This window comes from Protobothrops mucrosquamatus, unplaced genomic scaffold (assembly GCF_001527695.2).
Source record: "Protobothrops mucrosquamatus isolate PMUCROS unplaced genomic scaffold, P.Mucros_1.0 scaffold_212, whole genome shotgun sequence".
In the NCBI taxonomy this organism is placed as follows: Eukaryota; Metazoa; Chordata; class Lepidosauria; order Squamata; family Viperidae; genus Protobothrops; species Protobothrops mucrosquamatus.
The window spans coordinates 284969-300410 of NW_015386288.1; the positions used below are offsets into that span (position 1 = coordinate 284969).

The 15442-nt window shown below is 37.8% G+C and overlaps 2 protein-coding genes across 2 annotated transcripts in view; one reads left to right on the plus strand and one right to left on the minus strand.

The window, feature by feature from the left end:
- Positions 1-1625: 1625 nt before the first annotated feature.
- LOC107297594 (probable 2-ketogluconate reductase) lies at positions 1626-10161 on the minus strand. Its single transcript, XM_029286352.1, has 5 exons — positions 9783-10161; positions 7637-7808; positions 6268-6446; positions 4862-4958; positions 1626-1904 (listed from the first exon to the last, which is right to left on the minus strand). Exons 1-5 carry the CDS (start codon positions 10159-10161, stop codon positions 1748-1750), a joined length of 984 nt encoding a protein of 327 aa, XP_029142185.1. The 3' UTR covers positions 1626-1747.
- A 4381-nt stretch (positions 10162-14542) lies between these two features.
- TXNL4A (thioredoxin like 4A) overlaps positions 14543-15442 on the plus strand; it is a 10898-nt gene continuing 9998 nt past the window's right edge. Inside the window, exon 1 of the mRNA XM_015826859.1 lies at positions 14543-14627. The gene's annotated coding sequence lies outside the window, so the exon portion shown is untranslated. The remainder of the gene's footprint in view (positions 14628-15442) is intronic.

Sequence of the window (15442 nt, forward strand, 5' to 3'; positions counted from 1 at the left end):
AAGAGATCCTTCATAAGAAAAGGGCAAAGTTTAATGGGGAACTTTGAATCAAGCTGTAACTTAATAAGTTATTTGTTAAACTATTCTCATAACCAAATGCAGCTGGATTATGTTCTTGATCATATTTCAGTCTTTGTATTTCAGTTGAATGTGTCTACTTAATTTTCTATTAATAAATTACAAGTAGTTTGTAAATTTGGTGGGCTTATACCATGTTTTTTTTTAAAAAAATAACCAAATGCTAAGTCCATCAGAACGACAATGCATTTTTATTGTTTTTTAATTTCATTATGTTAAAGAAATTATGTAGGTACAGACAAAGAGCAAAAATACTATTACTTTTTTTTACTTCCTAATTATTGCATGAATTTTCTAAGTTATCATTCAAGTCTCTTTGTAGATCAGAATAGTTTGAAAATAAAGATCCTATCTGAAAATATTACATTTTTATTAGAAGCTATAGTGCTGATTTTGGAAAATTACATGAATTAAATTAAAAATAGAAGAAAAATAATCAATAATTAAGCATCCCTTTTAGTACATCCTAAAAGTACATTTTCCTTTGCATAATGTAAAGGTATGGACTTTTGCTTTGATTGAAAATTAACACAGCCACAAAGGGCTTTGAAGGTTTATATAATTACTGTGAAATGTTTAAAGTCTGATCACCTATCTTAACTATATTATTTTGTAAACAAATTGCTTTTATCTTTACAAATGTTGCATTTGTAAAGTTTAAAGTGCTTTGTACCTCTTTCTCTCCGTCAGCAATATAAACATTTTTTTTGTTCCTGTTCCTTATTTCTAAATTTTGTCTTAAATTTTGTTTGTTCCATTAAAAAACATAAAAAGCAAGGTTGTTCAGAACAATTTGTTCTTTGAGCCTTTTAAAATACCATTATACAATCTATTATATCATTAATGGATTCAACTTTTGAATGCCATGAAAAATTTGAAAGCTTCAGCAGTCACAATTTTCTAGTCAAGATCAGAAAACTATGTCTTGATTCATGTACGGCTTGGCAATATTATGTTTTGCTTGGTTTTGTGTCAATTCAACCATAGCAACTAATTAATAATATGTATATGGGTTAATGGGTTGTGTGAACTCAAGTCAAAATTTTGTTCAAAAAATGTGGTTGAATAAAATTTAACAGCTAAGCAATCTCATCTCGCCTAGCAAACAAAATGTGCAAGCCAGTATGCTTTGCTATATTTGGTTTGTGCACTCTTCTTCATGTAATTGTCAAAAGAGGGCAACAATTATCTGCAGGTGAGGAATGCAGGAGAAAGATCATTTCAAACATGAAAACTATAACCTCAAATAATAAATATTACTATGCTGGAATTATTCAAGTTTTTTACGTTGTTTGAGGTTGAACCTTGATGTGATGTTTTAACAGAGCCCTAAGCCTTAGCTCTTCTGAATTTGTTGTTATCATTTTACAAAGCCTGTGTATCTGTTTGCTAGAGATAAAGGGATGAAAGTATCCATCATGATCAAAAGCCTCAGAATAAACTTTTTTTCAATGGGATTTTAATTATTTATTTATTAAATTTATTTGCCACCTATCTTGTTTTGAAGTGACTCTGGGCGGCGTATAGAATTAATTTAATTATAAAATATAATCAGTCACACATTTTGAAACTGATAGGAATATGTTGTCTGGCTATTTGTCATATTTCTCAGAAGTTAATCTCCTGTTCTTGATAAGTAATGGATTTTTTTGGTATGTTCTCCATCAAGTCATTTGGAGATCACTTCACTAGGAATGGGAAGATCATTGAGAACTGCCAGGATATTTTCTACTGCTTCTTCTGTCATCATGAGCAGGGCTTGGTCTGTAGCAGTGCCAATGTGGGGTGTTATGATGACGTTCTTCATCTGCAATAGCAAGTGATCTCTGCAGAGAAAGCAGGATAAGATAATTTAGACTCGCCAAGTCTAAATATTATTAACAAATTCGCCATTAGTCAATTGCAAAAGGCGGCCTTGCTGGGAACTGCTTCCATCCTGCGACGATATATGTAATACCATCAAACATCCACATCTGCCTGTCCCAGGTCCTTGGTAAAAACTTGATAGGTAGACAAAAATGCCAAATCCAGTCTGAACATCTGGCTGACTGTGTGATGGTCAATAACAACAACAACAACAACAATAATAATAATAATAAAGTTGGAAGGGACCTTGGAAGTCATCTAGTCCAACCCCCTGCTCAGGTAGGAAACCCTATACCATTTCAGACAAATGGCTATCCAGTCTCTTCTTAAAAGCCTTCAGTGTTGGAGCATTCACAGGTTCTGGAGGCAGGTTGTTCCACTAATTAATTGTTCTAACTGTCAGGAAGTTTCTCCTTAGTTCTAGGTTGCTTCTCTCTTTGGTTAGTTTTCATCCGTTGCTTCTTGTCTTGCCTTCAGGTGCTTTGGAGAATAGCTTGACTCCCTCTTCTTTGTGGTAGCCCCTGAGATAGTGGAACACTGCTATCATGTCCCCCCTCGTCCTTCTCTTCATTAAACTACTAGACAGACCCAATTCCAGCAACCGTTCCTTGTATGTTTTAGCCTCCAGTCCCCTAATCATCTTTGTTGCTCTTCTCTGCACTCTTTCTAGAGTCAACATCCTTTTTACATCGTGGTGACCAAATCTGGATGTAGTATTCCAAGTGTGGCCTTACCAAGGCATTGTAAAGTGGTATTAATACTTCACGTGATCTTGATTCTATCCCTCAGTTAATGCAACCTAGCACTCCGTTGGCTTTTTTGGCAGCTGCAGCACACTGCAGTTGCAGCAAATGATTTGGAAAACAACAGCTAGACCAGGCATGTCAAACTCGTGACGTCACACGATGAATCGGAACTTTTTCTCCATTGCCAGCAATGGGATGGGCGCGGTTTCGGCATGACACATCCGGCCCATGGGCTGGCAGTTTGACATGCCTGAGCTAGACTGAAACCAACAAAAAGGATATTAACTTCTGCTGCCCAGTTTCTACTCTGGAAACCTTTCTGTAGGGTAGTATCCATACTATCCAAGAGGCACATCCTGCAAACAGCCATTACTTGCTGCTAGGCTATTTCAATAGCTCTTCCTCTAGTGTTACTCCTGGTATTGCCAAAGAGAATGGGAATCATTCTCATAGACATCATTGGGATGATTAAAGAATGAAATGTGATCATTCAATTTTTTAAAAGATAAAACCTCTAAAATGTGTTTTGTGTACTCCAAATAGACCCCTTCTCAGAACTTAGTTTATTTATGGCACTTATATCCCACTTTTTTGACAACTCAAGGCAAACCTGAATGTATCATATAATTTTATCCATATGACAATAACCCTATGAAATTAGTTAAGTTGGGAAAGAAACTGGCCCAAAGTTGTCTACTGGGGTCAATAACTGAATGGGAATTTATATCCAGGTTTCCTCAGTTCATTTCCAAAATCTCAATCTGTATAGAATAAAAGGAAAAGGGTGGCATATATTTAAACTATTAGGTGTTTTTTGCTATTTTTTTAAGTGGATCTTTGCTGATTAATAAGAAGAGCTGAAAATTTAGACGTGACTGTATAGAAAATGGGTTGAGTAGGAAATGAAGGGATATCTGGTTTATTTTAGAAGACAGTGATGAGTTGTTGATGAAGCCACTTATGGAATTTTTGTGAGAAACTTAGAGGAATATAATTTTGATTTTGGGATTTGACGATATAGGATTATAAAAACAATGCAGACTATTTTTAATTTTAGAGTAAGAGTTGGAAATATTTTTTTTTTTCTGTATGATAAGGATAAAGGACAAATTGGCTGTCCTAGTCTGACTATAAATAGATTATTATACAGAAAACCCTCTAGTGCAGTGATGGCGAACCTTTTAGAGACCGTGCCCAAAAACTGGCCTGCTCCCGCTCCACCCCCCCTGCCCGCCCCCGTTCTGCCCCCCCATCCCCTACCCCACCTGTCCACAGGACCACTCACCGCCTCCAGGGCCCGCCACAGATCGCCCAGGCAGCCCAGCAACGCTACGGCAGCCACACCCTCTGCCCGCGCCCTGCAGCATCAACTGCATGATGGGGTGTGAGGGCAAAGTCTTGTCTACACTGCCTGGCTGCCATGTCCTTGGCTGCGCTGCTCCGTGTGGGCCATGCTCGAGGGCGAGTCTCCTTCAGGGGGGCTGCTGGAGAGGATGGGGTCGTGGGGGGAGGCGAGGCTGGGGCAACGGAACGTGTGCCCACAAAGAGGGCTCCGAGTGCCGCCTCTGGCACCTGTGCCATAGGTTCGCCACCACTGCTCTAGTGTGTAGACTTGCTTCTAATTTATTTTCCATCCTACCAATTCCTTGTAGGTTTCTAGTTTGTTTAAATTAAAAGTTTGGATTTCAGTCCGTCTAAAGAAAATTACAAATTATGAAAAACTCTAAACCAATGGTGAGACAACTGCAGAGATCAGTGGGAAAGCCACTCACTCTTGTCATAATTTCATAAACTTTGTAAACAACCTCCGGGGAAGGGAAAAAAAGAGAGGTGGAAAAACATGACATAGCTTGGCGTACCATTGGCTCTGACTTTGTTTTAGATTCAGCCATTCAGATTTGCAGTCCTTAACAGATTACAGTACTACAAAGTTATGGGGTTTTGGTAAAGTTTGCCATTCCAGCTCTAAAGATGTCTGATTACAATTAATTCTCCTCTTCCTTTTCCATAACACAAAGAAAATGAATGGGTGGCAAAGATAGCAAATTGGGCCAACATAGGAACTCCTATATTAAGAATGATCTTCTGAATCTATACAATATCATCATTATTTATTTCATGCCGGATTTATTGTCCTTTTACCCTGATCTATGAGTATTGTATTATTTTACCTTGGCAATGGCTCAGGATAGGTCACATCCAGAGCTGCAGCCTTAATAACCTTATTTTGGAGAGCTTCTACCAATGCATCATGGTCAATAACTGCACCTAAGAGAAAGGGGATTTGGGGATGACACAGATATAACAAAGAAACATTAAAGTGAATGGATGCTTCTTGTTATGAGATATATAGGTGAATTCTGTACCCAGGCACTTGGACTTAAATAAATTTGCTCAGTAGAATTTATTTCCAATAAAAAATACTTAGTACTGCAACACCTTAAAATAAATATTTTAATTATATTCCACAAAATCTGTCCAAATCCATGATTGTAAATTGCTCAAGAACTGATTGTAAAAGACTTACAAAAGCAATCCTCAACAGCATGTAGAGGGGAGCCAAATAATGATTTCCGTATTATTTTACTATACTAGTGCTTAAGATATAATTAATTCTCTACTAACAATAAATTACAATTATACAGCATTGTTCATTTTTTATATAATAGATTAGTAGTTCTGAACAGCAACAAAAGCTATACTGTGGATCCTATCGCTTCATTTGTCAGATTTCTCTAACGTCCATAGAAAAAAATACTGCAGCAAATGCTCTCATTTCAATGTTTATTCACAAAATCCTACTTTAAAAAAATCATGAAATGACTAGGTGACCTATTGCATCGCTTAATAAATTTGTTACCTCTTTGATATTTTTTTTATTTTTTTATTTTATTAAAAGTTTTATAACATTTACAAAATAAACCCCCTTGCCCCCCCCAAAACACCCATAACCCCACTTCCCAGAGCTGTTCACAGGGTTACAAATATATTAATCATAATCTAAGTAACATTATCCAACTAATTATGTAACCAAATCTATAACACACTTTAACTCCCTTTTAAAATAAATTTAGATAATTTAAAATTAAACACAATAAACAAATAATCAACTTAATTATTAAACAAAATTACTGCTCAAAATAATAATAATAATAATATCAATATAATAAAATATAATAAAAATATAATAAAATATAATAAAATATTCACAATAACAATACTGTAAAATTTACTCAAACACCAAATGGAACTTTTCAGTTCCATATTTATTCTGAATATAATCTATCCATCTTCTCCAAACCGAAATATATCTTTACCTCTTTGATATTTTTGATCTGGAAAGAATAAGTTGTGTTAAGAAGTATAGTCTTATTACTTTAACAAGAAGCAGTTCAATTTGATTGACACCAAGAGTCGTTTGTCCTTCTAAATTTTAATCTAACATATTTTGCTTGACTGAAATTTTGTCAAGAAATAATCAAGAAAAAGCTCAGATTACAGATCCGCCAAGAGTGTTTTTGAAACCACTGACGGTTTAAACAACAGAAATGTAGATTTGGATAGCGTTGCATCCTACCTCTGCAGATATTGATGAGTGTAGCTGTGGGTTTCATCAGTTCTAGCTCTCTCTTTCCTATGAGATTGTGAGTCTCTGATGTCAAATTTACAACCAGCATCACAAAATCAGACTGTTGAAGCAAGTCATCAATGTTTTTACAATACACGGCACCAACCTCTTGTTCTTTTTCCTCTTTTCTGGGAGAAATAAATGTGAAAACAAATTTTTTATAAGAGCTTCTCATGGTGGAGTTATTTGGGTGGCACAATCACTGAACAGCATAAATGAGAAATACTTTCCATTCTTCAGGAGCTTGCTATTTTAGGTCTAAAGACAGCATTCCACTCCAGTGTTTTTCCTATTCAGTGCAACCTATGAAAATATCTGTGGTTCTTCTTGCCTTGCATAACAAACTTTTCATTGTTCCAAAAATAACTGCTGCAGAGTATTTGTTAAATGTGCCAGTTGTTAGTAACAACTCAAAGTCCACACAATGGTTGCTTATATAGATTATTTTCCATGATACTGGTGAAACATGGATTTGAAGAAAGCATGTTTGTGCGTGCTGCATTATGTATATATCTGACATCTTTTTTATTATCAACCTGATGATGAATTAGATCCTAAATTTGCTTCTAAAGAGCATTCTCTCCAGAAACAAATTCAAAATTAAAATAGTTTGGGATTACAGGGTTTACGATTACATGGCTGCTACTTATTGGTGAAATGGCATCTGAGTAAAGCCATGTGAGATGAGGAATACGTGATGATGTCTCAGAAGCCATGCTGCTAGCTTCTGCTTCAGAGCAGATCTGAAGCAAACCTGGCAACAGATGTCACATCCTTATTAATTGCCGGTGTTCAGGGGAATGGGATGTTCATAACTAGTCTCAATCCAATGGCTTAATAACCTTTGGATTTAATTTGCTGGAATGTTTATGCATTTCTATGGCCACTCTAATAACACTAAGGAAATATATGTTTCATTGGGCCAAGTTCCTGCAAATATATATATATATATATATATAGTATTCATAATTTCAGTTCTAGTCAAGTTTTTTGGCCAAAGATCACCGCTAAAGGGCAGTTAGTAGAAAATATTTTTAAAGGCTCTCCAATGCTACTAAATGAGTTTCATATTTAAATCCCAAAATATATAGTATATCGCAGGGATCTTCAAACTTGGCCCTTTTATGACTTGTGGACTTCAACTCCCAGAATTCCTCAGCCAGGCACGCCGGCTGAGGAATTCTGGGAGTTGAAGTCTACAAGTCATAAAAGGGCCAAGTCTGAAGACCCCTGGTATATCGTACCCTATCATATATCATACCAACATATTATATTATACCATATCACATCTACAGTATATGTCTCAAAATACATTTACCTCCGATTCCTATTGTGATAGAGAATCTTCATGTCAAAAGCCTTTGCCCTCTTGGCCACTTTATAACCGATGTTGCCCATTCCAATGATACCAAGGGTGGCCCTGCTGACTTCTACTCCTAGCCAATTAACAGCAAAATTCGTAGTATCTGGAGACATTGCAAGATGACAACCTACAACACAAAAAAAGAAATTGAATAAAAAATATTAAGAGAGATATCTGTTCTAGTGGGATAAAAATTATGCTTCCCTTTCTCTCTTGTGGCTTCCTAGTTCTTTCCTATGACCCTAAGCAACAGCGGTTAGTCTTATTATCTGCTTATTTGGGATTTATCCGTCTGCCTGCTAGGATTTTGGCCAAAGAGGAAATCCCTCCTCCTTCCTGATTTCTAAGTGTACCATTTCTGCAGAAAAAAAGACTGACAAACAGATCTAATTGTTCTTGTGGAGTTATGGGGCAAGTCCTTGATGAATAGGCGAGTGTGTTCAGAAATATTTTGGCTTATATTACATGTTGATATTTACCTAAGTAACTTCTGCAGAACATTGTTATAGAAAAAAATAAATTGGAGAACAAATCATGCATGTTAGACAAAAATACAACTGAATGCAATTGCTTAATCTCAACTCATTTTTAAAATTATTTAACAATACTTGTAACCTCCCAATCTTAATAGCATTAAAAAAACGAAGTATGAAGAGTTGAAACAATCATGTTATCCTTTCGTATAAGATTCACAGAATGCTTTCCAGACTGGATATACCTCTCTTCTAAAGATGCTACATTCTCTCTCCCTTCCTCCCACTACAGATAGTCCTCGCTTAACAACCACAATTGGGACCAGAATATTGGTCATTAAGCAAAGTGTTAAGTGATTTCCCACATGACTGCTTCGCTCAACAACCACAATCCCTACATTCACAGGTTGCAGTCATTAAGCAATTATGTGGGTCGTTAAGTAGGCCGAGTCCCAGGTAAGGAGTATGGGGTGTCTCTTGGGGGGTGGGGGAGTGGAGAATTTAGGAGGCAAAAATCCTTCCTGCTGAAATCCAAGCAGGATTTTCAGCCCCTGGGGGGAGAAACACTTGTGCATGGCCTGCAATGGGCCTCTCCCACCCCTAAGGCACCCTTGTGTTGTTTCCTTACCACACTGCCTCTCCACTCAGGAGTTGAAAATCCTGCTTGGATTTCAGCTCCCTCTCATCTCTAGGGGCTGGCTGACAGAGTTCCATGGGGTGCAGAAACAGATTTGAAATCATCAGGATTTAAGTCCCATTTCTGCACATGCCAGTTCCCATCTGTGCCTGGAAAGAACACCTTTGGTGGAGTGCGTGAATGGAGTTCATATCTTCAGGATCTGAACTCTTGTTTCTCCACCCCCATTGAAGGAGTTCAGCTCCCTTCCGCACATGGAAGGAATGCCTTTGGCAGGGTGCAGGAGTGGAGCCCAGACTTTCTGAGTTCTGTTTCTCCACCCTGCCAAAGGAGTTCGGCTCCCCTTCGCACCTGGAAGGGAACATCATGAATGGAGTTCAGACTTTCAGGAGCTGAGCTCCATTTCTCCACCCTGCCAAAGGAGTTCAGTTCCCCTCAGCAGGCAGCTCTTTCAGCCAGCCCCCAGAGACAAGAAGGAGTCCTCTCAGCAACTGACAGCAGCTTGCAATCTTCCCTGCCAGCTTCTCCACTGACTTTCTAGGGAAGGAGTTCCCTCACAGAGGGGACATATAAGGATAGCCTGGAGGGCTTCAGATTGAATCACATCGGATTAAAGCAGGGGTAGTCAACCTTGGCTCTTTTATGACTCGTGGACTTCAACTCCAAGAATTCCTGAGCCAGCTAAACTGGCTCAGGAATTCTTGGAGTTGAAGTCCACGAGTCATAAAAGAGCCAAGGTTGACTACCCCTGGATTAAAGTATTCTAAGTGGCAGGAGTTGAGTAATATCTCTAAAAATCATATAGAGGAATCATGGGTGTTGTTATAGTATCAATTTTACAATGATATTTGTTGCTTTTTTACAGCTCTAATTCTTGCTTACTCAAAACAGCTAGTTGAAAATAAGTATGTGAAGAAACAGATGGTGGGCTTAAAACAATCATAGGAAAAGCCCAATATTAGCCAAACAACTGGAGAAGAAAATTATTTACCTTCAACTAATCTTCTGGCGGATGCTAACATTAATGCCATCCCAATGTCCGCAGTAGAATCAGAAACAGCACGTGGAGTGTTGGTCACTTTAACTCCAAAGCTACTAATTAATTTCAGATTCAAATGATTCACTCCTACTCCTGAGTTTCCAACCACCTTTAGGTTGGGCAGGCTTTCAAGAAGCTCCTGGTCAATGGCTGGTCGACGCTCAAATACAAAAACAGATTTGATCTTTTCATGGAATTCTTCTTTGCTTTTCTGCAATTCCTTCATGGTGACGAGATTGAAATGCTTCTTGAGAAACTCTACATGGCTTTCTAATATACCAAATGCACCGCCTATTTCAGAGATCAAAACACTGGGCAGTTCTTTTTCCATAACCTAGATAGATAGATAGATAGATAATCTTTATTGTCATTTTTTACCGTGGGCACACTGGCGCACATTAAAAATGAAATTCTGTTCCCTGCTCTCAAAAGTGTACATACATAACACACATATAAACATGCTATATACATACATGTGTATACCTACACTGTTCTGAATCGTATAGCTCTATGTAACCCTAACTAGAGAGCATGTATCTGTATGTTAGAATATCTACCATTTATTGGGTTAAGTGCTGTTTCCTTAAGAGATGGATTATGGGAAATGTAGTTTAGCTAGTCAGTCATCCCATGTTAACAGGTCAATAGTAGTAGGAGCCTCTGAGCTCTTCTCAGGACATACTGGCTACGTGCCCAGTTTGGAATGCCTTTGTTCATCCAGCCTCATGTCTCCTAGCCACACGGCTTGGAGGTCCTATGCCAACATGTGATGCTTATGCAGAAGAAGAGGGGAAAATCCATTATCAATTTACCTGTGGAATGATCCAATATTGCTGAAATATACTTTTGGACGTATCTCTACATAACTGTAAGTTATTGTTTAGGATTCCCAGAATAAAGTGATATTTTCTGTTTATTCCTCTGAGTTATCTATCTGTCCTGGATAGGATTAAGGACGTCTGCTTCTTCAGAAACTCTACATGGCTTTCTAATATACCAAATGCACCGCCTATTTCAGAGATCAAAACACTGGGCAGTTCTTTTTCCATAATCTAGATAGATAGATAGATAACCTTTATTGTCATTTGTTACCGTGGGCACACTGGCGCACATTAAAAATGAAATTCTGTTCCCTGCTCTCAAAAGGGTACACATACATAACACACATATAAACATGTTACATACATACATATGTATATACCTACACCCTTACATATAAATACATATAAATATTAATCACTGAAAGAGAAGATGATGATCAGAAACATTCAACTGAGAAAGCAAGTAAGTGTGTTAAGAAGTATTTAATCTTTTAAATAACCAAGGATTGAAGTTTAGCATACTGCCTGGAAATTCAGGATTAGGGAAGAATTGCTTGGGTTTTGATATTTGTATACTGATAAAGATAAGACTCTTGAGTGGGAAGAATATATTGGCTTGTAAAATACTATTATTTTAAACTACTGTTTGGTGGAGTCTGTACATAACATTTCCTAAAGAATGGTGACATCTTCTGTTACTGATCTTAATGGACAGACAATAATCACTAGGAATAGGTGATTAGATCCCCAAATCCTAAAAAATGAAGGTCTTTTAGGAGATAACCATTATGTACTGCACTGCATTATCATTTCTGGGCCCAGGTCAATGTGTTGACGTTAGCCTACATATCTTAAATAGCTTGGAGTCAGGCTGCTAAAGAAATATCCCAATATACCAGGACTACACAACACTTTAGATTCAATCCCCGGAAGATGCTTTAGATTATTCTGAATCACAAATGTAGCACAGAAGCTGGATCTTTTCTTCGAATATGGATAACCTACTGCAAGTGATCAGTAACAGCATATCCTGTACATTCAATTCATATCAAAGGCAGTTTGAAAGGATAATCACTAGTTGTCGCTCCTCTATTTTTTATCTGCTTATTGTGCAGTAGCTTAAAAATGGTTCTGCTTATAGAGCTAGCCAAAATATTTTGCTTAGAGAGGTGGCCAAAAATCCCAGTTTCTTAAAATGATCTAAGCTCATTACTTCAGATGTTATCCTCCACAGTGCTTTCTCTTAAGATTTGTAGAACTTGGAACAAGCGGCACTTCTCAGGTGGTTATACTTGGCTTAAAGCCTATTAGTTACTGACCCCTAAGTTAATAATGCCCTCAGTCAAGTCCTTCTTGCCCCAATGGATAAAAAACAATTTTAGCTATTTTTAATCCATGAAAAAAGTCCAAGCACTTAGTTAAGTAATATGTTTTTGGAGCCCAACCAAGATCCCCTTCTTCAATAAAGATTATGAAATACATTTTCATTTATGGATTGGAATTAGGTCTATAGCAATCTTGAGCTAATATAATTCAGTGTATCTGGGATCTTCAGTGTGGTGCCAAAGCACATCAATGAGTCCATCAGTGTCTATAAATTTCTTTCCCTCCCAAAATTTTTAAAACATTCCTTTAATTTTAAAAGAGTTAGATAGCTGCCAAAATACCACCAACAGGGTTATCAGTAAGGCCTCTCAGCCCAATATGACCATACAGGTATTTTCGGAAAATAAAATCTATGATTGGCCCATCTCATTATTTTGCTAGGAAGTGTGTCCATTTTCCCAGAAAAAGACAAGGTAAGTTGGGGGTGATATGTAGCATCTTGAGGACAAGAAGGGATGGCATGGAACATCCTCATCAGCAGTTAACCATCTAATACATTTTGTGAATACCTGTTTACTTTTTGTGAATACACAATGGGCATTCTGTGAAACTGTCCCACGACAGGTTCTCAAAATTCTAAATATACCCACTTGTTGGCCAAAGATTTGGATGTATTGAATGAAATCTTTAACATAGACTTTTGCAATATTTTTTTTTTCTGGTACTAACCGTGGACTGACATGCACTTAGTAGTGTTTCCCCAGTGCTCTTTCGGTTAGTCTTGTAGCGCTGAACACAAGTAATGTTTTTCTTTGCCCATTTAAACCAACATATCTCTGCCAAGCGAAAAACTTTACATCTGAACATAATTCCTAAGTTTTTGATGCTGAAAAAAATGTGTTAACATTGGTTCAAGAAATAATTATCAGAAGCTGGGCTAATGGGGACATTCAATATACAGACAAAGCAACAGACATTCTTAAAAGTATACTCTGCCACACATTGTAAACACTGAAAAGTAAGGAAGCAAGGAAGTCTTCCAGTTTTATATTCAGCTATCAAATATGTATTGGAAGAGTTTACAAGCTGTATTACAATAATAAAGATGTAATATAGTTGCTGAAAAGTTCCATGTCACATTTGCCTTTTCATATGCTTAGAGTTTATGTGTGCAGAAACACTGAAAATTAGACAGAAGGAAAAGGCTGAATTAGGAAAATTCCTCAGTCAGCCATTCAGTACATTGAAAAACTATGGCAAGTAATTTTGTTATAGTTTAATCTACTAGTCGTGATTATTGGCAGATAAAATATTATTACATATTTCACTTGCCACAAGTTACCAAGAAAATTGCATGTGTCCGTAGTCTGTGAGAATCAAAACTGAGTTGAACAAGTCATTATTTACACTTTTTTTCTATCTGAAAATATTAAATGACTTGGTTCTTAACATTGTGCTAAGCCAAAATTTAGTGAGTGTTTTTTTTAATCCTAGCAAATTGCATGAACCCAGGCAATTGTGTTTCCCTCAAGAAGCCATTTGTGATGAAATCTGACTTAGGATGTTATTCTATCCTGCAATTCAATAGTATCTTTTGTCCTAGTTTCTTTGTGACTGAGTCCAAGTCTTTGATCAGTTTAGTCACTGAATCATAAATTAGCTAACATTTTAGTCCAGCATATTGTATGAGATCAGCCAATCAAAATGAGTTATCAGAAATCAATTATTTTTCCAAGCGATGAGCTTTCTCTTCGATTGTCCATATAGAGAAATCAAACAACAGCTTTTACTTTAATCTTAAATATATAAGATTATATATTTAATATTTATCTAGATATTAATAGAAATAGTTTGGTATAGTAGTGAAGGTGCTGGCCCAGAAACGGGGGATATTGCGAGTTCATCTAGGCTTCCCTTAGGTACGAAAGCTGGCTCGGGGGACTTTGGGCCAATTCTCCCACAGCCCAATTCACCTCTCAGGGTTGTTGTTGTGAGGAACACAGGAGGCAAGAATATTAAATATATTCGCCTCGAGTTTTTATAAAAATCTAGTAATAAGAGAGATACAAAAGAGACACAGAGAAATATCTACGTATGTTACTAATTATTGCTACTCCTAAGCGCTTGCAAGAAGGCAAAGGTAGAATTAGGCGGAGAAATCTGTTCTCGCTCTCCCTAATGTTGTTTGCTTACGGATAGACCCGAAGAACCAGCCATAACGTGGGAAAGGAAGACACCTAAAATTCCGCTACGCTCAGCGAACCGCCTTCTCCAGTAACTGACAGCGAGGGAGGAAGAAGGGCGGGGACAGCCCTGATATTTGGGTTTGGGATTTTTTTGTTTTGCCAGGCATTGTGCCCTCAATAGAAATAGATGTTGGATTCTTTCAGGCGCTGACACGTATCTCTCCGCAAGGGCAGCCCCTGCCTAAACTTCCTACTCAGCGGACTTCTCTTGCTGACTGATCCTTTCTCTTCTTCATTTCCCCCTTTTTCCTATCCCGCTTTGACCTCTCCGGAAGTGACGGAGAGAACGGAACGAATGCTGGCGCCGCTTCCTCTCCTTGCGACGCTCTAGGGTTTTTCTTTGGCGTGAGCGTTGGCGGGCTTTCGGCCATGGCCACGCCGGGTTGTTTGCTTCTTTGTTTTTGGTGAGTGGTGGAAGAGCTGATGCGAAAAAGGAGTTGTTGTGCGCGGTGGTCAGAAGGCGGTTCCCGGGGCAGTGGGAATGGTGCGGGCGGAGGAAAAGGGGAAGGAGGGAGAGGTAGGCGAGGAAGAAGGGGTACGTGTTCTAGAGTTGTGTTTTGTTCAACCTTAGCTGTGTGGACTTCAATTCCCAGAACTCCCCATCCTGCTGGTTGGGGAATTCTGGGACTTGAAGTCCATGCATCTTAAAAACGGCCAAAGTTGAGAAACGCTGCTGTAGGAGATGGCATGCTGCGCTCCAAAGAGCTTGGAGATTAGATCTGTCGTCTGTGGCTGGTCTTTGAATTCACAAAAAAAAGCCTTAAAGCTTATGTTGCTCACATCACTCTTTTTTTTTTTTACTAGGAAACCACCTGCTTTTTAGAGAGTTTCTAAAAAGTCTTTAATTTCGCTGTGTCTTGTTGTATCATTGTCCCATAGAATCGGCTATATAATTGGTGTTCAAACAAAACATTATAATATCCACTGCTTAACTAAAAAAAAATATATGACAGGCTGCAAAGTTTTCAACAACTGAACCATGCATCGATATGCTTAATGTAGTAAATTGAACAATTATTAGAATAATGATTTGTCTGCATAACTGCAATAATGATGTGTCTGCATAATTGCTAGAACAATGATGTAATGCATAATCACTGGGAAAATTCACTGGGAAAGTTCTCTGTCAGTAATATGTGGCAACCAAATGCGCTTTGCACATGAATACTTTGTATGTAGCAAAACCTTCCATTGTATGCCTGTGAGAAACGCTCCTAAT

Coding starts and splice junctions, on each gene's coding strand:
- LOC107297594 (XM_029286352.1), bottom strand. CDS start 10,161: ATGGAAAAAGAACTGCCCAGTGTTTTGATCTCTGAAATAGGCGGTGCA. Junction 7,809..9,782: donor CGCCAGAAGATTAGTTGAAG/GTAAATAATTTT, acceptor TTTGTGTTGTAG/GTTGTCATCTTGCAATGTCT. Junction 4,959..6,267: donor ACTCATCAATATCTGCAGAG/GTAGGATGCAAC, acceptor CCTTTCTCTTAG/GTGCAGTTATTGACCATGAT.